The sequence below is a fragment of the Oncorhynchus kisutch genome, linkage group LG27 (genome assembly GCF_002021735.2).
Source record: "Oncorhynchus kisutch isolate 150728-3 linkage group LG27, Okis_V2, whole genome shotgun sequence".
NCBI classification, from domain to species: domain Eukaryota; kingdom Metazoa; phylum Chordata; class Actinopteri; order Salmoniformes; family Salmonidae; genus Oncorhynchus; species Oncorhynchus kisutch.
This window is the reverse complement of record NC_034200.2, coordinates 37,595,974-37,621,011: the sequence shown is the minus strand read 5'-3', so window position 1 is coordinate 37,621,011 and position 25,038 is coordinate 37,595,974. Positions and strand designations below refer to the sequence as shown.

The 25,038-nt window shown below is 49.9% G+C and overlaps 2 protein-coding genes across 7 annotated transcripts in view; one reads left to right on the top strand and one right to left on the bottom strand.

Moving 5' to 3' along the window:
* Positions 1 to 21,256, top strand: part of prpf4ba (pre-mRNA processing factor 4Ba) — a 44,646-nt gene extending 23,390 nt beyond the window's left edge. For 2 of the 6 annotated variants that reach the window (XM_031806847.1, XM_031806845.1), the window contains exons 12-15: positions 12,060 to 12,174; positions 12,633 to 12,784; positions 15,572 to 15,658; positions 16,279 to 21,256. In XM_031806847.1, the coding sequence (XP_031662707.1) occupies positions 12,060 to 12,174; positions 12,633 to 12,784; positions 15,572 to 15,658; positions 16,279 to 16,485 (561 nt within the window). In that variant the 3' untranslated portion in view covers positions 16,486 to 21,256. The remainder of the gene's footprint in view (positions 1 to 12,059; positions 12,175 to 12,632; positions 12,785 to 15,571; positions 15,659 to 16,278) is intronic. The other 4 variants (XR_004205776.1, XR_004205775.1, XR_004205778.1 and 1 more) reach the window with 4 other exon arrangements.
* Positions 21,100 to 25,038, bottom strand: LOC109871595 (uncharacterized). Its single transcript, XM_020462502.2, has 5 exons — positions 24,442 to 25,038; positions 24,324 to 24,349; positions 23,787 to 23,858; positions 23,480 to 23,550; positions 21,100 to 22,857 (listed from the first exon to the last, which is right to left on the bottom strand). The coding sequence occupies exons 1-5, from the start codon at positions 24,506 to 24,508 to the stop codon at positions 21,789 to 21,791; spliced, it is 1,305 nt and encodes a 434-aa protein (XP_020318091.2). The 5' UTR covers positions 24,509 to 25,038; the 3' UTR covers positions 21,100 to 21,788.

The window sequence follows — 25,038 nt, the reverse complement described above, 5'->3', positions numbered from 1 at the left end:
ACAGTCACCTCTAACCCACCGTAGCCCCAGAGACAGTTACCTCTAACCCACCGTAGCCCCCAGAGAGAGACAGTCACCTCTAACCCACCGTAGCCCCAGAGACAGTTACCTCTAACCCACCTTAGCCCCCAGAGAGACAGTCACCTCTAACCCACCGTAGCCCCCAGAGAGAGAGTCACCTCTAACCCACCATAGTCTCCAGAGAGAGACAGTCACCTGTAACCCACCGTAGCCCCCAGAGAGAGACGGTCACCTGTAACCCACCGTAGCCCCGAGAGAGAGACAGTCACCTCTAACCCACCGTAGTCCCCAGAGAGAGACAGTCACCTCTAACCCACCGTAGCCCCCAGAGAGACAGTCACCTCTAACCCACCGTAGCCCCCAGAGAGAGACAGTCACCTCTAACCCACCGTAGCCCCAGAGACAGTCACTTCTAACCCACCGTAGCCCCAGAGACAGTCACTTCTAACCCACCGTAGCCCCAGAGACAGTCACCTGTAACCCACCGTAGCCCCAGAGACAGTCACCTGTAACCCACCGTAGCCCCAGAGACAGTCATCTGTAACCCACCGTAGCCCCAGAGACAGTCACCTCTAACCCACCGTAGCCCCAGAGACAGTCACCTCTAACCCACCGTAGCCCCCAGAGAGAGACAGTCACCTCTAACCCACCGTAGCCCCCAGAGAGACAATCACCTCTAACCCACCGTAGCCCCCAGAGAGAGGCAGTCACCTCTAACCCACCGTAGCCCCAGAGACAGTTACCTCTAACCCACCGTAGCCCCCAGAGAGAGACAGTCACCTGTAGCCCCCAGACAGACAGTCACCTGTAACCCACCGTAGTCCCCAGAGAGAGACAGTCACCTGTAACCCACCGTAGTCCCCAGAGAGAGACAGTCACCTCTAACCCACCGTAGTCCCCAGAGAGAGACAGTCACCTGTAACACACTGTAGCCCCCAGAGAGAGAGTCACCTCTAACCCAACGTAGCCCCCAGAGAGAGACAGTCACCTCTAACCCACCGTAGCCCCCAGAGAGAGAGTCACCTGTAACCCACCGTAGTCCCCAGAGAGAGACAGTCACCTCTAACCCACCGTAGCCCCCAGAGACAGTCACCTCTAACCCACCGTAGTCCCCAGAGAGACAGTCACCTCTAACCCACCGTAGTCCCCAGAGAGAGACAGTCACCTGTAACCCACCGTAGTCCCCAGAGAGAGACAGTCACCTCTAACCCACCGTAGCCCCCAGAGACAGTCAGTTCTAACCCACCGTAGTCCCCAGAGAGAGACAGTCACCTCTAACCCACCGTAGTCCCCAGAGAGACAGTCACCTCTAACCCACCGTAGCCCCCAGAGAGACAGTCACCTCTAACCCACCGTAGTCCCCAGAGAGAGACAGTCACCTCTAACCCACCGTAGTCCCCAGAGAGAGACAGTCACCTCTAACCCAACGTAGTCCCCAGAGAGACAGTCACCTCTAACCCACCGTAGCCCCCAGAGAGAGAGTCACCTCTAACCCACCGTAGCCCCCAGAGAGTCATCTCTAACCCACCGTAGCCCCCAGAGAGAGAGTCACCTCTAACCCACCGTAGTCCCCAGAGAGAGACAGTCACCTCTAACCCACCGTAGTCCCCAGAGAGACAGTCATCTCTAACCCACCGTAGCCCCCAGAGAGAGAGACAGTCACCTCTAACCCACCGTAGTCCCCAGAGAGACAGTCACCCACCGTAGTCCCCAGAGACAGTCACCTCTAACCCACCGTAGTCCCCAGAGAGACAGTCATCTCTAACCCACCGTAGCCCCCAGAGACAGTCACCTCTAACCCACCGTAGTCCCCAGAGAGAGACAGTCACCTCTAACCCACCGTAGTCCCCAGAGAGAGACAGTCACCTGTAACCCACCGTAGCCCCCAGAGACAGTCACCTCTAACCCACCGTAGCCCCCAGAGACAGTCACCTCTAACCCACCGTAGTCCCCAGAGAGAGACAGTCACCTCTAACCCACCGTAGTCCCCAGAGAGAGACAGTCACCTCTAACCCACCGTAGTCCCCAGAGAGACAGTCACCTCTAACCCACCGTAGCCCCCAGAGACAGTCAGTTCTAACCCACCGTAGTCCCCAGAGAGAGACAGTCACCTCTAACCCACCGTAGTCCCCAGAGAGACAGTCACCTCTAACCCACCGTAGCCCCCAGAGAGACAGTCACCTCTAACCCACCGTAGTCCCCAGAGAGAGACAGTCACCTCTAAACCACCGTAGTCCCCAGAGAGAGACAGTCACCTCTAACCCAACGTAGTCCCCAGAGAGACAGTCACCTCTAACCCACCGTAGCCCCCAGAGAGAGTCATCTCTAACCCACCGTAGCCCCCAGAGAGAGTCATCTCTAACCCACCGTAGCCCCCAGAGAGAGAGTCACCTCTAACCCACCGTAGTCCCCAGAGAGAGACAGTCACCTCTAACCCACCGTAGTCCCCAGAGAGACAGTCATCTCTAACCCACCGTAGCCCCCAGAGAGAGAGACAGTCACCTCTAACCCACCGTAGCCCCCAGAGAGAGAGTCACCTCTAACCCACCGTAGTCCCCAGAGAGAGACAGTCACCTCTAACCCACCGTAGTCCCCAGAGAGAGACAGTCACCTCTAACCCACCGTAGTCCCCAGAGAGAGACAGTCACCTGTAACCCACCGTAGTCCCCAGAGAGAGACAGTCACCTGTAACACACTGTAGCCCCCAGAGAGAGAGTCACCTCTAACCCAACGTAGCCCCCAGAGAGAGACAGTCACCTCTAACCCACCGTAGCCCCCAGAGAGAGAGTCACCTGTAACCCACCGTAGTCCCCAGAGAGAGACAGTCACCTCTAACCCACCGTAGCCCCCAGAGACAGTCACCTCTAACCCACCGTAGTCCCCAGAGAGAGACAGTCACCTCTAACCCACCGTAGTCCCCAGAGAGAGACAGTCACCTGTAACCCACCGTAGTCCCCAGAGAGAGACAGTCACCTCTAACCCACCGTAGCCCCCAGAGACAGTCAGTTCTAACCCACCGTAGTCCCCAGAGAGAGACAGTCACCTCTAACCCACCGTAGTCCCCAGAGAGACAGTCACCTCTAACCCACCGTAGCCCCCAGAGAGACAGTCACCTCTAACCCACCGTAGTCCCCAGAGAGAGACAGTCACCTCTAACCCACCGTAGTCCCCAGAGAGAGACAGTCACCTCTAACCCACCGTAGCCCCCAGAGAGAGAGTCACCTCTAACCCACCGTAGCCCCCAGAGAGAGTCATCTCTAACCCACCGTAGCCCCCAGAGAGAGAGTCACCTCTAACCCACCGTAGTCCCCAGAGAGAGACAGTCACCTCTAACCCACCGTAGTCCCCAGAGAGACAGTCATCTCTAACCCACCGTAGCCCCCAGAGAGAGAGACAGTCACCTCTAACCCACCGTAGTCCCCAGAGAGACAGTCACCCACCGTAGTCCCCAGAGACAGTCACCTCTAACCCACCGTAGTCCCCAGAGAGACAGTCATCTCTAACCCACCGTAGCCCCCAGAGACAGTCACCTCTAACCCACCGTAGTCCCCAGAGAGAGACAGTCACCTCTAACCCACCGTAGTCCCCAGAGAGAGACAGTCACCTGTAACCCACCGTAGTCCCCAGAGAGAGACAGTCACCTCTAACCCACCGTAGCCCCCAGAGACAGTCACCTCTAACCCACCGTAGTCCCCAGAGAGAGACAGTCACCTCTAACCCACCGTAGTCCCCAGAGAGACAGTCACCTCTAACCTACCGTAGCCCCCAGAGAGACAGTCACCTCTAACCCACCGTAGTCCCCAGAGAGAGACAGTCACCTCTAACCCACCGTAGTCCCCAGAGAGAGACAGTCACCTCTAACCCAACGTAGTCCCCAGAGAGACAGTCACCTCTAACCCACCGTAGCCCCCAGAGAGAGTCACCTCTAACCCACCGTAGTCCCCAGAGAGAGACAGTCACCTCTAACCCACCATAGTCCCCAGAGAGACAGTCACCTCTAACCCACCGTAGTCCCCAGAGAGACAGTCATCTCTAACCCACCGTAGCCCCCAGAGAGACAGTCACCCACCGTAGTCCCCAGAGACAGTCACCTCTAACCCACCGTAGTCCCCAGAGAGACAGTCATCTCTAACCCACCGTAGCCCCCAGAGAGAGACTGTCACCTCTAACCCACCGTAGCCCCCAGAGAGAGAGTCACCTCTAACCCACCGTAGCCCCCAGAGAGACAGTCACCTCTAACCCACCGTAGCCCCCAGAGAGACAGTCACCTCTAACCCACCGTAGCCCCCAGAGAGACAGTCTGCTCTAAACCACCGTAGCCCCCAGAGAGAGACAGTCACCTCTAACCCACCGTAGCCCCAGAGACAGTTACCTCTAACCCACCGTAGCCCCCAGAGAGAGAGTCACCTCTAACCCACCGTAGTCCCCAGAGAGAGAGTCACCTCTAACCCACCGTAGTCCCCAGAGAGAGACAGTCACCTCTAACCCACCGTAGCCCCCAGAGAGACACAGTCATCTCTAACCCACCGTAGTCCCCAGAGAGACAGTCACCTCTAACCCAACGTAGCCCCCAGAGAGAGAGTCACCTCTAACCCACCGTAGCCCCCAGAGAGAGAGTCACCTCTAACCCACCGTAGCCCCCAGAGAGACAGTCACCTCTAACCCACCGTAGCCCCCAGAGAGAGACAGTCACCTCTAACCCACCGTAGCCCCCAGAGAGAGAGTCACCTCTAACCCACCGTAGCCCCCAGAGAGAGTCACCTCTAACCCACCGTAGTCCCCAGAGAGACAGTCACCTCTAACCCACCGTAGTCCCCAGAGAGAGAGTCTTCTCTAACCCACCGTAGTCCCCAGAGAGAGAGTCTTCTCTAACCCACCGTAGTCCCCAGAGAGAGACTGTCACCTCTAACCCACCGTAGTCCCCAGAGAGAGACAGTCACCTCTAACCCACCGTAGTCCCCAGAGAGAGACAGTCACCTCTAACCCACCGTAGTCCCCAGAGAGAGACAGTCACCTCTAACCCACCGTAGTCCCCAGAGAGAGACAGTCACCTCTAACCCACCGTAGTCCCCAGAGAGAGACAGTCACCTCTAACCCACCGTAGTCCCCAGAGAGAGACAGTCACCTCTAACCCACCGTAGTCCCCAGAGAGAGACAGTCACCTCTAACCCACCGTAGTCCCCAGAGAGAGACAGTCACCTCTAACCCACCATAGTCCCCAGAGAGAGAGAGTCACCTCTAACCCACCGTAGTCCCCAGAGACAGTCACCTCTAACCCACCGTAGCCCCCAGAGAGAGACAGTCACCTCTAACCCACCGTATTCCCCAGAGAGAGACAGTCACCCACCGTAGTCCCCAGAGACAGTCATCTCTAACCCACCGTAGTCCCCAGAGAGAGACAGTCACCTCTAACCCACCGTAGTCCCCAGAGAGACAGTCACCTCTAACCCACCGTAGCCCCCAGAGAGAGTCACCTCTAACCCACCGTAGTCCCCAGAGAGAGACAGTCACCTCTAACCCACCGTAGTCCCCAGAGAGACAGTCATCTCTAACCCACCGTAGTCCCCAGAGAGAGACAGTCACCCACCGTAGTCCCCAGAGACAGTCATCTCTAACCCACCGTAGCCCCCAGAGAGAGACAGTCACCTCTAACCCACCGTAGCCCCCAGAGAGAGAGTCACCTCTAACCCAACGTAGTCCCCAGAGAGAGACAGTCACCTCTAACCCACCGTAGCCCCCGGAGAGAGTCACCTCTAACCCACCGTAGCCCCCAGAGACAGTCACCTCTAACCCACCGTAGTCCCCAGAGAGAGAGTCTTCTCTAACCCACCGTAGTCCCCAGAGAGAGAGTCACCTCTAACCCACCGTAGCCCCCAGAGAGAGACTGTCACCTCTAACCCACCGTAGTCCCCAGAGAGACAGTCACCTCTAACCCACCGTAGTCCCCAGAGAGAGAGTCACCTCTAACCCACCGTAGTCCCCAGAGAGAGACTGTCACCTCTATCCCACCGTAGTCCCCAGAGAGAGACAGTCATCTCTAACCCACCGTAGCCCCCAGAGAGAGACTGTCACCTCTATCCCACCGTAGTCCCCAGAGAGAGACAGTCATCTCTAACCCACCGTAGCCCCCAGAGAGAGACAGTCACCTCTAACCCACCGTAGTCCCAGAGAGAGACAGTCACCTCTAACCCACCGTAGTCCCCAGAGAGAGACAGTCACCTCTAACCCACCGTAGTCCCCAGAGAGAGACAGTCACCTCTAACCCACCGTAGTCCCCAGAGAGAGAGTCTTCTCTAACCCAACGTAGCCCCCAGAGAGAGACAGTCACCTCTAACCCACCGTAGCCCCCAGAGAGAGAGTCACCTGTAACCCACCGTAGTCCCCAGAGAGAGACAGTCACCTCTAACCCACCGTAGCCCCCAGAGACAGTCACCTCTAACCCACCGTAGTCCCCAGAGAGACAGTCACCTCTAACCCACCGTAGTCCCCAGAGAGAGACAGTCACCTGTAACCCACCGTAGTCCCCAGAGAGAGACAGTCACCTCTAACCCACCGTAGCCCCCAGAGACAGTCAGTTCTAACCCACCGTAGTCCCCAGAGAGAGACAGTCACCTCTAACCCACCGTAGTCCCCAGAGAGACAGTCACCTCTAACCCACCGTAGCCCCCAGAGAGACAGTCACCTCTAACCCACCGTAGTCCCCAGAGAGAGACAGTCACCTCTAACCCACCGTAGTCCCCAGAGAGAGACAGTCACCTCTAACCCAACGTAGTCCCCAGAGAGACAGTCACCTCTAACCCACCGTAGCCCCCAGAGAGAGAGTCACCTCTAACCCACCGTAGCCCCCAGAGAGTCATCTCTAACCCACCGTAGCCCCCAGAGAGAGAGTCACCTCTAACCCACCGTAGTCCCCAGAGAGAGACAGTCACCTCTAACCCACCGTAGTCCCCAGAGAGACAGTCATCTCTAACCCACCGTAGCCCCCAGAGAGAGAGACAGTCACCTCTAACCCACCGTAGTCCCCAGAGAGACAGTCACCCACCGTAGTCCCCAGAGACAGTCACCTCTAACCCACCGTAGTCCCCAGAGAGACAGTCATCTCTAACCCACCGTAGCCCCCAGAGACAGTCACCTCTAACCCACCGTAGTCCCCAGAGAGAGACAGTCACCTCTAACCCACCGTAGTCCCCAGAGAGAGACAGTCACCTGTAACCCACCGTAGCCCCCAGAGACAGTCACCTCTAACCCACCGTAGCCCCCAGAGACAGTCACCTCTAACCCACCGTAGTCCCCAGAGAGAGACAGTCACCTCTAACCCACCGTAGTCCCCAGAGAGAGACAGTCACCTCTAACCCACCGTAGTCCCCAGAGAGACAGTCACCTCTAACCCACCGTAGCCCCCAGAGACAGTCAGTTCTAACCCACCGTAGTCCCCAGAGAGAGACAGTCACCTCTAACCCACCGTAGTCCCCAGAGAGACAGTCACCTCTAACCCACCGTAGCCCCCAGAGAGACAGTCACCTCTAACCCACCGTAGTCCCCAGAGAGAGACAGTCACCTCTAAACCACCGTAGTCCCCAGAGAGACAGTCACCTCTAACCCACCGTAGCCCCCAGAGAGAGTCATCTCTAACCCACCGTAGCCCCCAGAGAGAGTCATCTCTAACCCACCGTAGCCCCCAGAGAGAGAGTCACCTCTAACCCACCGTAGTCCCCAGAGAGAGACAGTCACCTCTAACCCACCGTAGTCCCCAGAGAGACAGTCATCTCTAACCCACCGTAGCCCCCAGAGAGAGAGACAGTCACCTCTAACCCACCGTAGCCCCCAGAGAGAGAGTCACCTCTAACCCACCGTAGTCCCCAGAGAGAGACAGTCACCTCTAACCCACCGTAGTCCCCAGAGAGAGACAGTCACCTCTAACCCACCGTAGTCCCCAGAGAGAGACAGTCACCTGTAACCCACCGTAGTCCCCAGAGAGAGACAGTCACCTGTAACACACTGTAGCCCCCAGAGAGAGAGTCACCTCTAACCCAACGTAGCCCCCAGAGAGAGACAGTCACCTCTAACCCACCGTAGCCCCCAGAGAGAGAGTCACCTGTAACCCACCGTAGTCCCCAGAGAGAGACAGTCACCTCTAACCCACCGTAGCCCCCAGAGACAGTCACCTCTAACCCACCGTAGTCCCCAGAGAGAGACAGTCACCTCTAACCCACCGTAGTCCCCAGAGAGAGACAGTCACCTGTAACCCACCGTAGTCCCCAGAGAGAGACAGTCACCTCTAACCCACCGTAGCCCCCAGAGACAGTCAGTTCTAACCCACCGTAGTCCCCAGAGAGAGACAGTCACCTCTAACCCACCGTAGTCCCCAGAGAGACAGTCACCTCTAACCCACCGTAGCCCCCAGAGAGACAGTCACCTCTAACCCACCGTAGTCCCCAGAGAGAGACAGTCACCTCTAACCCACCGTAGTCCCCAGAGAGAGACAGTCACCTCTAACCCACCGTAGCCCCCAGAGAGAGAGTCACCTCTAACCCACCGTAGCCCCCAGAGAGAGTCATCTCTAACCCACCGTAGCCCCCAGAGAGAGAGTCACCTCTAACCCACCGTAGTCCCCAGAGAGAGACAGTCACCTCTAACCCACCGTAGTCCCCAGAGAGACAGTCATCTCTAACCCACCGTAGCCCCCAGAGAGAGAGACAGTCACCTCTAACCCACCGTAGTCCCCAGAGAGACAGTCACCCACCGTAGTCCCCAGAGACAGTCACCTCTAACCCACCGTAGTCCCCAGAGAGACAGTCATCTCTAACCCACCGTAGCCCCCAGAGACAGTCACCTCTAACCCACCGTAGTCCCCAGAGAGAGACAGTCACCTCTAACCCACCGTAGTCCCCAGAGAGAGACAGTCACCTGTAACCCACCGTAGTCCCCAGAGAGAGACAGTCACCTCTAACCCACCGTAGCCCCCAGAGACAGTCACCTCTAACCCACCGTAGTCCCCAGAGAGAGACAGTCACCTCTAACCCACCGTAGTCCCCAGAGAGACAGTCACCTCTAACCTACCGTAGCCCCCAGAGAGACAGTCACCTCTAACCCACCGTAGTCCCCAGAGAGAGACAGTCACCTCTAACCCACCGTAGTCCCCAGAGAGAGACAGTCACCTCTAACCCAACGTAGTCCCCAGAGAGACAGTCACCTCTAACCCACCGTAGCCCCCAGAGAGAGTCACCTCTAACCCACCGTAGTCCCCAGAGAGAGACAGTCACCTCTAACCCACCATAGTCCCCAGAGAGACAGTCACCTCTAACCCACCGTAGTCCCCAGAGAGACAGTCATCTCTAACCCACCGTAGCCCCCAGAGAGACAGTCACCCACCGTAGTCCCCAGAGACAGTCACCTCTAACCCACCGTAGTCCCCAGAGAGACAGTCATCTCTAACCCACCGTAGCCCCCAGAGAGAGACTGTCACCTCTAACCCACCGTAGCCCCCAGAGAGAGAGTCACCTCTAACCCACCGTAGCCCCCAGAGAGACAGTCACCTCTAACCCACCGTAGCCCCCAGAGAGACAGTCACCTCTAACCCACCGTAGCCCCCAGAGAGACAGTCTGCTCTAAACCACCGTAGCCCCCAGAGAGAGACAGTCACCTCTAACCCACCGTAGCCCCAGAGACAGTTACCTCTAACCCACCGTAGCCCCCAGAGAGAGAGTCACCTCTAACCCACCGTAGTCCCCAGAGAGAGAGTCACCTCTAACCCACCGTAGTCCCCAGAGAGAGACAGTCACCTCTAACCCACCGTAGCCCCCAGAGAGACACAGTCATCTCTAACCCACCGTAGTCCCCAGAGAGACAGTCACCTCTAACCCAACGTAGCCCCCAGAGAGAGAGTCACCTCTAACCCACCGTAGCCCCCAGAGAGAGAGTCACCTCTAACCCACCGTAGCCCCCAGAGAGACAGTCACCTCTAACCCACCGTAGCCCCCAGAGAGAGACAGTCACCTCTAACCCACCGTAGCCCCCAGAGAGAGAGTCACCTCTAACCCACCGTAGCCCCCAGAGAGAGTCACCTCTAACCCACCGTAGTCCCCAGAGAGACAGTCACCTCTAACCCACCGTAGTCCCCAGAGAGAGAGTCTTCTCTAACCCACCGTAGTCCCCAGAGAGAGAGTCTTCTCTAACCCACCGTAGTCCCCAGAGAGAGACTGTCACCTCTAACCCACCGTAGTCCCCAGAGAGAGACAGTCACCTCTAACCCACCGTAGTCCCCAGAGAGAGACAGTCACCTCTAACCCACCGTAGTCCCCAGAGAGAGACAGTCACCTCTAACCCACCGTAGTCCCCAGAGAGAGACAGTCACCTCTAACCCACCGTAGTCCCCAGAGAGAGACAGTCACCTCTAACCCACCGTAGTCCCCAGAGAGAGACAGTCACCTCTAACCCACCGTAGTCCCCAGAGAGAGACAGTCACCTCTAACCCACCGTAGTCCCCAGAGAGAGACAGTCACCTCTAACCCACCATAGTCCCCAGAGAGAGAGAGTCACCTCTAACCCACCGTAGTCCCCAGAGACAGTCACCTCTAACCCACCGTAGCCCCCAGAGAGAGACAGTCACCTCTAACCCACCGTATTCCCCAGAGAGAGACAGTCACCCACCGTAGTCCCCAGAGACAGTCATCTCTAACCCACCGTAGTCCCCAGAGAGAGACAGTCACCTCTAACCCACCGTAGTCCCCAGAGAGACAGTCACCTCTAACCCACCGTAGCCCCCAGAGAGAGTCACCTCTAACCCACCGTAGTCCCCAGAGAGAGACAGTCACCTCTAACCCACCGTAGTCCCCAGAGAGACAGTCATCTCTAACCCACCGTAGTCCCCAGAGAGAGACAGTCACCCACCGTAGTCCCCAGAGACAGTCATCTCTAACCCACCGTAGCCCCCAGAGAGAGACAGTCACCTCTAACCCACCGTAGCCCCCAGAGAGAGAGTCACCTCTAACCCAACGTAGTCCCCAGAGAGAGACAGTCACCTCTAACCCACCGTAGCCCCCGGAGAGAGTCACCTCTAACCCACCGTAGCCCCCAGAGACAGTCACCTCTAACCCACCGTAGTCCCCAGAGAGAGAGTCTTCTCTAACCCACCGTAGTCCCCAGAGAGAGAGTCACCTCTAACCCACCGTAGCCCCCAGAGAGAGACTGTCACCTCTAACCCACCGTAGTCCCCAGAGAGACAGTCACCTCTAACCCACCGTAGTCCCCAGAGAGAGAGTCACCTCTAACCCACCGTAGTCCCCAGAGAGAGACTGTCACCTCTATCCCACCGTAGTCCCCAGAGAGAGACAGTCATCTCTAACCCACCGTAGCCCCCAGAGAGAGACTGTCACCTCTATCCCACCGTAGTCCCCAGAGAGAGACAGTCATCTCTAACCCACCGTAGCCCCCAGAGAGAGACAGTCACCTCTAACCCACCGTAGTCCCCAGAGAGAGACAGTCACCTCTAACCCACCGTAGTCCCCAGAGAGAGACAGTCACCTCTAACCCACCGTAGTCCCCAGAGAGAGACAGTCACCTCTAACCCACCGTAGTCCCCAGAGAGAGAGTCTTCTCTAACCCACCGTAGTCCCCAGAGAGAGTCACCACTAACCCACCATAGCCCCCAGAGAGAAGATTTTAACAAACATTTAATGGAGAATTAATGTTTTAATAGCAGGTTGTATATTTCCAAACGATCCATCATGATATGATGCCTTGTTGGTATTATGACCCGCTTGTGGAGATAACTGTCAGTTTTTATCAGGGCACTCTACCCTTACAGTTTCTCCCCGTCACATGACGGGAGTGGACCTCAGTTCAGTCTAATTGAACCCACCCAGTGTGAACAATATGCTATTTCACGGGGCTAATTGAACCCACCCAGTGTGAACAATGTGCTGTTTGACAGGGCTTTGATGTCACCTTTGATCTTTTTAAACCTGTTGGCTGGAGTTTTTATATAGGTCAAGTGGCATATATATATATATTTTTTTTTATTGGTTTGTTTTCAACAGGTGAACGAGTCGAAAACCATCCTCAAGCTCTGCGACTTTGGTTCAGCGTCGCACGTGGCAGAGAATGACATCACTCCCTACCTGGTTAGCCGGTTCTACAGGGCGCCGGAGATTAGTGAGACTCCTCTCTTCTTGTCTTTTCCTACTCTTCTCTTTTTGTGTTCTTCTCCTCCTGTTCTTTTTTTTCATTTTTATCCTGTCACGACCCTTGACCTGGAGAGCTACTGGGTTCAGGCTTTTTCTCCAGCCCAGTTATATTCAACTAATCACCTGCTCATCAAGTCCTTGATTGGTTGAATTAGTGCAGCAGCTCTCCGCGACCAGTTGGAGAACACTGCTGTAGGTCTTAACTTGAAGGGAAAATATTCAACTGTCGTGTTTAGTACTCGCCAAACGGAATGAAAAACTGCGTAAAATAGGGAGGGGGCTACTCCCCCCCCCCCCCCCCCCCCATTATAAAATGTTTTGAATCTTTTTGAAAACGGTGTGCCCTTATGAACACAACGCTCATCAAACATACTAATTTTCCATAGTTTGACCCAAGTCTCCTAAAGCCTTTATCTGTCCTTGCAGTCATCGGGAAGCTTTACGACCACGGCATCGACATGTGGTCCGTTGGCTGCACTCTGTATGAGCTGTACACGGGCAAGATCCTTTTCCCAGGGAAAACCAACAACCACATGATCAAGCTCGCCATGGACCTCAAGGGCAAGATGCCCAACAAGGTCAGACCAAAATCCACCAACCACAGAAACACTCCCTTCACCCTGCTACGGGACATTTAACTGTACTGTAGGGTCCATCCAGAAACTCTCCCTTCACCCTGCTACGGGACATTTAACTGTACTGTAGGGTCCATCCAGAAACTCTCCCTTCACCCTGCTAAGGGACATTTAACTGTACTGTAGGGTCCATCCAGAAACTCTCCCTTCACCCTGCTAAGGGACATTTAACTGTACTGTAGGGTCCATCCAGAAACTCTCCCTTCACCCTGCTACGGGACATTTAACTGTACTGTAGGGTCCATCCAGAAACTCTCCCTTCACCCTGCTAAGGGACATTTAACTCTACTGTAGGGTCCATCCAGAAACTCTCCCTTCACCCTGCTACGGGACATTTAACTGTACTGTAGGGTCCATCCAGAAACTCTCCCTTCACCCTGCTAAGGGACATTTAACTCTACTGTAGGGTCCATCCAGAAACTCTCCCTTCACCCTGCTACGGGACATTTAACTGTACTGTAGGGTCCATCCAGAAACTCTCCCTTCACCCTGCTAAGGGACATTTAACTGTACTGTAGGGTCCATCCAGAAACTCTCCCTTCACCCTGCTAAGGGACATTTAACTGTACTGTAGGGTCCATCCAGAAACTCTCCCTTCACCCTGCTACGGGACATTTAACTGTACTGTAGGGTCCATCCAGAAACTCTCCCTTCACCCTGCTACGGGACATTTAACTGTACTGTAGGGTCCATCCAGAAACTCTCCCTTCACCCTGCTACGGGACATTTAACTGTACTGTAGGGTCCATCCAGAAACTCTCCCTTCACCCTGCTAAGGGACATTTAACTGTACTGTAGGGTCCATCCAGAAACTCTCCCTTCACCCTGCTACGGGACATTTAACTGTACTGTAGGGTCCATCCAGAAACACTCCCTTCACCCTGCTACGGGACATTTAACTGTACTGTAGGGTCCATCCAGAAACTCTCCCTTCACCCTGCTACGGGACATTTAACTGTACTGTAGGGTCCATCCAGAAACTCTCCCTTCACCCTGCTAAGGGACATTTAACTGTACTGTAGGGTCCATCCAGAAACTCTCCCTTCACCCTGCTACGGGACATTTAACTGTACTGTAGGGTCCATCCAGAAACTCTCCCTTCACCCTGCTACGGGACATTTAACTGTACTGTAGGGTCCATCCAGAAACACTCCCTTCACCCTGCTACGGGACATTTAACTGTACTGTAGGGTCCATCCAGAAACTCTCCCTTCACCCTGCTACGGGACATTTAACTGTACTGTAGGGTCCATCCAGAAACTCTCCCTTCACCCTGCTAAGGGACATTTAACTGTACTGTAGGGTCCATCCAGAAACTCTCCCTTCACCCTGCTAAGGGACATTTAACTGTACTGTAGGGTCCATCCAGAAACTCTCCCTTCACCCTGCTAAGGGACATTTAACTGTACTGTAGGGTCCATCCAGAAACTCTCCCTTCACCCTGCTACGGGACATTTAACTGTACTGTAGGGTCCATCCAGAAACTCTCCCTTCACCCTGCTACGGGACATTTAACTGTACTGTAGGGTCCATCCAGAAACTCTCCCTTCACCCTGCTAAGGGACATTTAACTGTACTGTAGGGTCCATCCAGAAACTCTCCCTTCACCCTGCTAAGGGACATTTAACTGTACTGTAGGGTCCATCCAGAAACTCTCCCTTCACCCTGCTAAGGGACATTTAACTGTACTGTAGGGTCCATCCAGAAACTCTCCCTTCACCCTGCTACGGGACATTTAACTGTACTGTAGGGTCCATCCAGAAACTCTCCCTTCACCCTGCTACGGGACATTTAACTGTACTGTAGGGTCCATCCAGAAACTCTCCCTTCACCCTGCTAAGGGACATTTAACTGTACTGTAGGGTCCATCCAGAAACTCTCCCTTCACCCTGCTACGGGACATTTAACTGTACTGTAGGGTCCATCCAGAAACTCTCCCTTCACCCTGCTACGGGACATTTAACTGTACTGTAGGGTCCATCCAGAAACACTCCCTTCACCCTGCTACGAGACATTTAACTGTACTGTAGGGTCCATCCAGAAACTCTCCCTTCACCCTGCTACGGGACATTTAACTGTACTGTAGGGTCCATCCAGAAACTCTCCCTTCACCCTGCTACGGGACATTTAACTGTACTGTAGGGTCCATCCAGAAACTCTCCCTTCACCCTGCTAAGGGACATTTAACTGTACTGTAGGGTCCATCCAGAAACTCTCCCTTCACCCTGCTACGGGACATTTAACTGTACTGTAGGGTCCATCCAGAAACTCTCCCTTCACCCTGCTAAGGGACATTTAACTGTACTGTAGGGTCCATCCAGAAACTCTCCCTTCACCCTGCTACGGGACATTTAACTGTACTGTAGGGTCCATCCAGAAACTCTCCCTTCACCCTGCTACGGGACATTTAACTGTACTGTAGGGTCCATCCAGAAACTCTCCCTTCACCCTGCTACGGGACATTTAACTGTACTGTAGGGTCCATCCAGAAACTCTCCCTTCACCCTGCTAAGGGACATTTAACTGTACTGTAGGGTCCATCCAGAAACTCTCCCTTCACCCTGCTAAGGGACATTTTACAGCAGAAAAACAATTTATTCAGAAGTGTTATTGAAATTCAAATTTTTTTTTATCTGAAGAATCTAAACTCTTGAGTTTCTGGTTAGTTCCTGAATGGAATCATTTGAAATGGAATTGACCCCCCAACTATTATCTTTCTATCCTGCACAGATGATCAGGAAAGGCGTGTTCAAGGACCAGCACTTTGACCAGAACCTCAACTTCCTGTACACCGAAGTAGACAGAGTTACTGAAAGGGTAGGAGGTTGTTGTTTTCTCTCATATTGTCTCAGTGGGAATGTTAATGGAGGATAGTAAGCTAAGCCATGTGTCTATTTTTAAGGACTCTACTTTTCTGAGGATGACTCGAAAACCTTGTGATCTGCAAAAAAGTTAAACGAACCCCAAATGATATGATGTATCGATTTATGTCCATCTCATCTCTATGGTGTCATTGCTCTTGCCTTCTGTCCTTACTCCTTTTCCACCCCCCCCCCCCCCTCTTTCTCCCACTCTTTTTCTCCCTCTTTCTCTCCCCCTCTTTTCATTCTCCTTTTCCTCCTATTCCACCCCCCCTTCCATATCTCTGCTAATTTTCTCTCTACCATCTTTGTTTTCTTCACTCATTTCTCCTTTTAAAATCGTTTTTGTTTTCCTCTCTCCTTTACTCTCCTTCTTTTAAAACCGTTTTGTTTTCCTCTCTGGGTCTTTTTCGACTCTGATCTCTTGCCCCGCCCCATCCAACTCCACACCACTTATCTGTTCTGCTTCTCATCCCAACTCTTTCTCTCTCTCACTCTACCTCCTGTCCTCCCTCCCTCCCTCCATCGCTCTCCCCCCTCCCCCGCTTGTTCTTCTTCTGTCCCACCCATTCACAGGAGAAGGTGACAGTGATGAGCACCATCAACCCCACCAAGGAGCTGCTGGCTGACATGGTGGGCTGCCAGCGTCTGCCCGAGGACCAACGCAAGAAGGTGGCCCAGCTCAAGGACCTGCTGGACCAGACACTTATGCTGGACCCGGCCAAGAGGATCAGCATCAACCAGGCCCTGCAGCACCCCTACATCCAGGAGAAGATCTTCTGACCACTTCGTACTGTATCCACTCACAGTCATGCATTGATTGCTGCAACCAGTACTGAGTCCTTAGTTTGACTATGGTTGGACCCCCATCCCATCTGGCACTGCTGATGGAGAGGAAGTAGTATTATCTTTCTTCCCCTGTTTGAACCACACACACACTCTCTCCCGTTTTTCATCGATCTTCTGGATTGTATAAATAACCATAGTAGGGCTCCAAGCAGAATGCCTGCTGCATAGCATATGTTCAGTTTCTTCAGCATACCTGCAAGTCAGATAGTTCTGTCTCATTATAAGCCCTCTATCTCATGGACAGTAAGCCACTCGAGTTGGACTTTCATCCAATCAGATCTTCCGTTTTTTGATTGGCCCCTTGCAGGTGACTGAAGGTGGATGACATTTTTTGCTGTAAAAAAAAAAAGTGAATTCTGATTGGGTTAAGTAAAATGTAAATTCTGATTATTGGGGAGGGTTAGTCAAATGTTAATTCTGATTGGGTTAGTCAAATGTTAATTCTGATTGGGTTAGTCAAATGTTAATTCTGATTGGGTTAGTCAAATGTTAATTCTGATTGGGTTAGTCAAATGTTAATTCTGATTGGGTTAGTCAAATGTTAATTCTGATTGGGTTAGTCAAATGTTAATTCTGATTGGGTTAGTCAAATGTTAATTCTGATTGTTGGGAAGGGTTTTTGAGTTAACGGTCATTCATGAGTTACCAAGGCAGTGACAAGCAGGGAGGGTAACCCAATACCCTTACCCTTTTGAATGGGATGTTTGTACAGTGGGTTGACTAAACTCCTGCAACCTTGGCAGCTCCTTTGACTTACTGTTACCTGTGATGTGGTGCAGGGCCAGCATAAATGATGTCTATATCCGCGTCTCCCCCAGGTATTGAAAGCCCCCATCCACCCTGTCCCCACATCCTGGTGTCTGTGCAGGCCCTGGTCCGCATGCCCGTTCTGCTGCTGCCTGTAGGTCTGTCAGTGCCGAAAACCCAAACGGTTGGGGGGGTCCTTGGGTTCTACTTGAGCACACCTGCAGGGATGGCCCCTCATGTTTAAAGCAGGTTGTATACCACTTACAGTACATTGAAGGTAAGCTATCTCCCCCACCCTCCTAAACAAAAAACTAAACTCATCAACTTCAACTGGTTATTACCTCATGGTTTATGTGTTTTATATATTACACATGGTTTTAGCCAGATGTCCCTGTAGACATGGTTATGTCAAGAAATATGGTTTCTATAAGACAACTATATATTTCTTAAGCATAATTCAAATCACTATGGCAAAGATTGGATTTTAAAAAATCCAAAATCACTCATGCATCTAAATTGTAGAGAGAAAATTGTGTGTGTGTGTGTGGGGTGGGGGGGGGGGGGGGGCTTTATCCAACAAGCTGTCACCTTCAGTGTACTTCTCTTAATGCAACAGCTATGTTTTATTTGCTCTACTGTGTAATGAATACCTTTTTTTCTGTGCTCCCTTTACGGTGTTAGAGGATAGCAGTCTTGCTATGTACACAAAAGCATGTGTTAATTGTTTCTAGGTGTGTTCTCTTTAAAAAAAAAAAAAATAGAATAGAATAAGGCTATGTAAAGTGTGTCGTTTCCCTCTGTTATCTGTCATTGGTTTTCATGTTTTGTATGACCATGGTGTCTTTTGATACAGGGATATTCCTGCACTGAGCTTTGAGTCTGCTTGTTATGAGCGGTAATTGCCTCTACTTTATTTGGTGTTATATATATATATAATGATGATCTTATAGGACCAAAACAGAAATAAAACAGCCTAAATGAGTAGCTAATGCAGTATGTATGCCTTTTCCATAAAATGTCTTCCCTACATACAAATGCCAATGTTCAGGCCACATAAAGTGTCAACAATGAACTGAAATGCGTTCTTTTTAAAGCCAAACCTAAACTAAGAATACTTTGGTGTTCAGCAACTTTTAGGCTGGAATCCAAACTTGAGATCTGTGCGCCAAAACTTGACACGTACAGATCGAAAGTTAGAATTCGTCCCTCACGTGCTAGATTTAGTTCAAACCAAAGGAGCAGAAGAAGACAACATTTTGTGTGCTGTTTCACTGACGCTGATGTTTGTGCTGTTTTTCCCCACAATGATGTTTCCTGTGGTGGCTGAGAGCGAGACAAGAGTCCAGCACTTCCTTCTCCAGGCCGGGCTCCCCTTTCAGAGAGACAAGACCTCCACAAGGCCACTTATCAAGGTCATTTCTGATGGCATGTGTAGATACTAAAAGCCGTAAAGATATAGAAATAAATAGTCGTAAACTCGTATAACTCCCAGCGACTCTATTTAGTTGTATAGCTTCCAGTTAATTTGCCGATAGTCAGCACCTCTACACTAATGTTCCCTGGGGATGCTCCAGCTTGTTATTAGATACTAGAAGCCAACAACACTGGGGGTGATGTAAAATACAATATGGCGAATTCATTTTGCTTACTGTTTTCCGGGAAGGCATTTGTCATAGACGCTCACCCACACTCGACCATTAAAAAGTTGTGGTTCCAAATGTTTCCTCTGTTAAGGATTTATCGTTGTATTCGTCTACACATGACAGACACTTTTTGGTTAACAAAGTGTCATTACAAGCTGCACATGTACCTGAGTGTGTTTTGGTTACGCATATGGCTCTAAACTGGTTCCAGATTGCCACAAGGCGTCAGGTAGCTTGACTTGTAACTGTCAAAGTTGAACCACAAGGCGTCAGGTAGCTTGACTTGTAACTGTCAAAGTTGAACCACCAGGCATCAGGTAGCTTGACTTGTAACTGTCAAAGTTGAACCAAGATACTTGTTCATTTGTTCTCTATATGTTCTAGGTGCCGCCCTTTTAGAGAAGAGTCTCGCAAGGAACCTCCTCTGGACAAAGGTTTCTGTTCTGGAGAGAGTTACTGTATTTGTAAAGGTGGACTCATCAATATGACAACATCATACAAAGCGGGGGAAATTCCTGCATACAGAAATCAACAACAGCATTCAAATCTTCTGAGACTGACGCTTGCGGCTTTTCCCCATGTGGGCAAAGCTCAAGGGAGGGCGCAAATTAGGAAGAGGCAAATGTCGCAGTCTTGGCAGATTTTTATTCCATCGTTGATGTCTAAGCAGGAAGACGGGGGGGCATTGTATGATGATGCCATTTTGCTAAGTCAATTATTAGTAGACATGTCATGACCTGACATTTTTCAAATATGTTATCAGTAACTACTTCAGTTATTATGAGTCAGTGTTAGACACGTTGTTACCGTAATGTGTCGGTGTTAGACACGTTGTTACCGTAATGAGTCGGTGTTAGACACGTTGTTACCGTAATGAGTCGGTGTTAGACGTTGTTACCGTAATGAGTCGGTGTTAGACACGTTGTTATCGTAATGAGTCGGTGTTAGACACGTTGTTACCGTAATGAGTCGGTGTTAGACACGTTGTTACCGTAATGAGTCACTATTACACGTTGTTATTGTAATGAGTCACTATTACACGTTGTTATCGTAATGAGTCACTATTACACGTTGTTATCGTAATGAGTCAGTATTGCACGTTGTTATCGTAATGAGTCAGTATTACACGTTGTTATCGTAATGAGTCAGTATTACACGTTGTTACCGTAATGAGTCACTATTACACGTTGTTATCGTAATGAGTCTGTATTACACGCTGTTATCGTAATGAGTCGGTATTACACGTTGTTATCGTAATGAGTCACTATTACACGTTGTTATCGTAATGAGTCACTATTACACGTTGTTATCGTAATGAGTCGGTATTACACGTTATCGTAATGAGTCACTATTACACGTTGTTATCGTAATGAGTCGGTATTACACGTTGTTATCGTAATGAGTCACTATTACACGTTGTTATCGTAATGAGTCGGTATTACACGCTGTTATCGTAATGAGTCGGTATTACACGTTGTTATCGTAATGAGTCACTATTACACGTTGTTATCGTAATGAGTCGGTATTACACGTTGTTATCGTAATGAGTCACTATTACACGTTGTTATCGTAATGAGTCACTATTACACGTTGTTATCGTAATGAGTCACTATTACACGTTGTTATCGTAATGAGTCACTATTACACGTTGTTATCGTAATGAGTCACTATTACACGTTGTTATCGTAATGAGTCACTATTACACGTTGTTATCGTAATGAGTCAGCATTAGACACATTGGGTGAGATTTTGGACCCATTAGACTGAGATTTGTTCATGAACTCTGATTTTTTTACTTATGGATTCTGAGAAAGTATATGGAAATCATGATAAATTGTATTTAGTTCGATTGAACTTTGGTTATAATGTGGCTAAATCTATGCCAAAGTGATCAACCATAAAGGTAATACTTTTTCTTGTTATTGATAAATATGGCCAGATTCATGTTATCACTGGTAACATTGCAATTTTGTGTTTTTTTTGTTTTTCAGGGTAAGTCAGAACTTCTCTTCCCTGCCTTGGTTCCTTCAGTCTCCTCTTTCTGCTTTGGTACCCATGTAAGACTGGAGACCAGGGAAGATGTTCAACGAATGAGCCCCTGTGGATATTTCTCTTTTACAACAGAAAAAGAAAAAAAAATGTAATGTTATGTAACACATTTGTCTACATCCTTCACTTTATTCAATGTAATCTTGTACACTACTGTTTCCTTATGATATGATAACATCAGTGTGCATGCTTTGTCCTTGAGAACATAACAACGTGTGTTCATTTTTCATTTGGCGTATTAATATAATAAACATAGGCACAGACTATCTGAAGATTTTGAGTTTCTTTGGTAACCGTTTACTTGGACGCTGCCATAGCCTACATTAATCGTGTTGCCATAATGACAAGATGTCACAAAAACAATCATGACTTAGCCTGTCTGCTTAATGACAACTGACTTAAAACAAACATGACTCAACCATGGTTTGAATTTAAGGGGTGCTAGAATATGAACTTAAACAGTCAGTGAGGACACCCTGAAAATAGTCAAGATTTTGACACCCCAAAGAGTTTGTATAATTTGAACTCTGAACATAGTGTTATTTAGGCATGCTAACTCCCACGAGTCAACTAGCTTCCAGTACCTACGTAGATAACATTGCCTGAACTTTGACATGTTATATCGTCATGACACCAAAGGGTTCAGGTAAGGTCTAACGAGATATGTTGTACATTCATTGACTGGTACACTAGTTCACTTAGCTGTCATGTTCTACTTTGAGAACATCGTGCAGCGATCAGGAACACCCTGTCAAAGGAAAAGGCTTTCTAAATGCAGTCTGTGTAATCCCCAATTTGTTAAGCTTTTCTCAAGTCCCTGGCTTTAGTTCTCTTTGCAGAGCTTGGTGGTGACACTCTGTGGGAGGTCAATGTACCTTTCTTGTTAGCTTTGGCTTTTCTGATTTTGGTGCAACCTGTAGGTTTTGGTGTTGATCCCTCACCCCAAGACTGGACCTGGACAAGGGTCTCTGTCCTGTTTAGTTTGGCTGAGCTGGAACAGGGTCTCTTAAAGACTGTATGTGGCCTTGCACCCACCCTGATGCGATTCTGTTTGTAAGGAGCACAAGTCGGCCTAGTGCGTGAGTCTTGAGACAGGCTCAGTTCCGTAACACTGGACACAACTGAATCTGCTTTCCTCAAGCGAGAAGTGCTCCTGGTCAAGCTGATGGCCGTCGCCGGCCGACACCGGCCCGTTTTGGTCAGCTCTCGCTGTACTGTGGCCGCCTGCAGATCCTCCATCTCAGATAGTCTGCTTACGATGGCAACCAATGAAGGCTCTCGCATGTGCAGGCTCTGGCGACTTTCCCAATCGGCCGTGCTGGGCAGACTCCGGGTCAGATCCAGCACTTTCAGAGATGCTGGGAGCACCTCCGCAAATGGCGACTGGGCCTCCGACGACTCCGAGAAGTGCAAGTCGGAGTCCAGGTCTAAGTCGAAAGGTTCAGGCCTCAACCGGAGCTCTACTTTGGGCGTAACCCACTCGTGGGCCTGGGCGCCCCCTTTCTCTTGGTCGGATAGATCGCTGGCGTCAGAGTGGATGTCTGCCGGTGTGCTGCTACCGTTTCGCTTTGACCCATCGGTGATGGTTCCTGACCCAAGCCCTGCTCTGTCATTCATTGGGCCCCAACAGTAGAATGTCTTTACCCTCCTCTCCCCATTGGCCCTTCTCCTATCCCTCGAATTGATAGTGTAAGCCGCCTGGACAGGTGTGATTTTCAACAGAGACTCACTGCAGCTTGTGTCCCGGCCCTCCCCTTGGTTATGTTTGGTGAAACTCGGGTGCCGTAGCCTGCTGTTGAGATGATGGATGTTGATTGTTGGACGTCTGTGGATCATCCTGAACTGGGCTCTCTGTGATTGGCTCTGGCTAAAGATAAGAGGGAATAAAAATAAGTAGTATGGCGATCTTAATAATGTCATAAAACACGTATTTTAATTTCAAACTCCGTAAACCTGAAAGGTGTTTTAATTTACACCTTTGGTAATACTGACAACCACGTGGTGTTTTTAAGTAGTTTATCGAAGCAAAGCGGATACCTAAAATCTGTCCTAGTGGATTGACTATAGCCAAGGTAAATGGTAAATCATGTTTGGTTATATTTTGAGTGGAATATTCCTTTTTGATAATCAAGAAATGGGGGTGAAGTAACCTAATATTTGAGTTTGGATACACAACATTATTTTAAAACATTTTTTTTTAAATTGATTCCAATGAATAGCTAGTCAATTTAAAGTTCGGTGTTTTGGCGACGGCAGAACAAACATGACACCAAATTCTGTCAGACGGGCTGGCATACATTTCTGATTGATTTTCCCTCCATCAAGGTAATGGCTGGCCCATTGTTTAATATCCCATTGTCCTCTATACAGGTGACTGGTATACAGAGGAGTAATATTCCCACACTGAAAATCTCATTCAGCCCGTGAATAGCCCAGCTGTCACCAAGTTAGGGTAGTAAAGCAGGCATTTAAAATATTTATCTACTTACACTGATGTAGACTCTGATGGGCTATGGCAGGTGGTCAGGTAGATACTTGAATTGAGTGTTGATGGAAATATCTAAGAAATTAAAAAGATGATTGTATTAAATTAATTTTAAAGTAATTTGTATTATTGAAGGCATTAAAAACAACAGTACGCTAAAAGCAAAGGAATTTGTTGAAATGGTCACACACACAACCGGTAACAATTCCTTGTCTGGAAACATCCAGAACAGTTCAAATGGATTAGACTTGCTCATACATGCTGTACATCTAAATGGTCTAAACTATTGTAAGTACTTTTACAGTTATCACCTTCTGTGCTCTGACGCCACTTGACATGTCCAAGTCCTCAAGTTGACGAATCAGATGAGAGATATAGAAGTCCTGTGGGCAATAAAACATTTGAATTCAGGAGCAAGATCTGAGAAATAATAACTATTCATTCTTATTATTTTATAAAGCCCTACTTTAAACTGCTCTTGTGTTTACAGGTGCACAGAGAGAGAACAAATATATAAATAAAATGGAAAGTCCATCACACTGATGTTGGATGCTCCACAAACTAAGACAGCACACCACCGTTTCAGTCAAGAGACTTTTATTGTTCTTTGGATGTAAACATTTGTGAGATCCCTTTAATTGTTTATGGAGCATCCCATACTTTTTATATATATATTACTGGCAACATTTTGGCTACCAGTTTGCATCCTAATTTTGCACCCTAATTGTTAGCACACTGAGAAAATGCTTATCAGAATGAAGATTGAATTGTTTAAGATTAACGTTACACTGCCTTTCATTCGCTTTTATTGAAAAAGCGGTGTGATGAGCCTGTTTTTTGTCACTCACCTGGTGTATTTGGCCAGATGCAGCTCCTAGAAAAATGAAAGCGCAACATTTCAGTTAAGACGGGCATAAGTCGGGTGAAAATAATTATTTCATGAAAATAAAGATAGGTTTAACCTACCTGGCGTCGAGAGATGCGTCTCCGCTAAACCGTGCCTACGAGCTGTTGACATGTACCGGTTTGACATGTTGAGGTTTGGCGTTTTGTCGGGCTCTTGCCGTTTGATAATTGCAGTGAAACTGTTGGATTCCAGACGTCGTTAATATTTATTTGGACATGCACTTGACACGGACATGATCAGATATCCCTCTTTCTCTCCGTTATCATTTTACAGCACAGTATATCAATTCATATATCTCTCTACCTGTAACAATAGGAGCTCGTTTTCTCTACTACACTCTCTGTCCTCGTAGCGTCATAGGTATAGCCAATTGACTTGTATTTCCCGAAAGATTTAGCCAGATACAATGTTACAACGCGTGCCCAAAAGTTATCTTAAATGATCTAAGATGTGTGTTTTGTCTTTCTGTCATATGCGACACAGATGGGCTCCATTAGCTTGCTTCATGTCTCAAAAACGAAAATGGTGACTGAAACCATGGTAACACATGAACTATGGTAACTTCCCAGTCCTGGAAATGTAGCCTGTTTGCTCCAGCCTCAAATAGATTAAAAACCCATTGGTGGTGTTGGAGGCCAAGTAGGAGCCACCCTTTC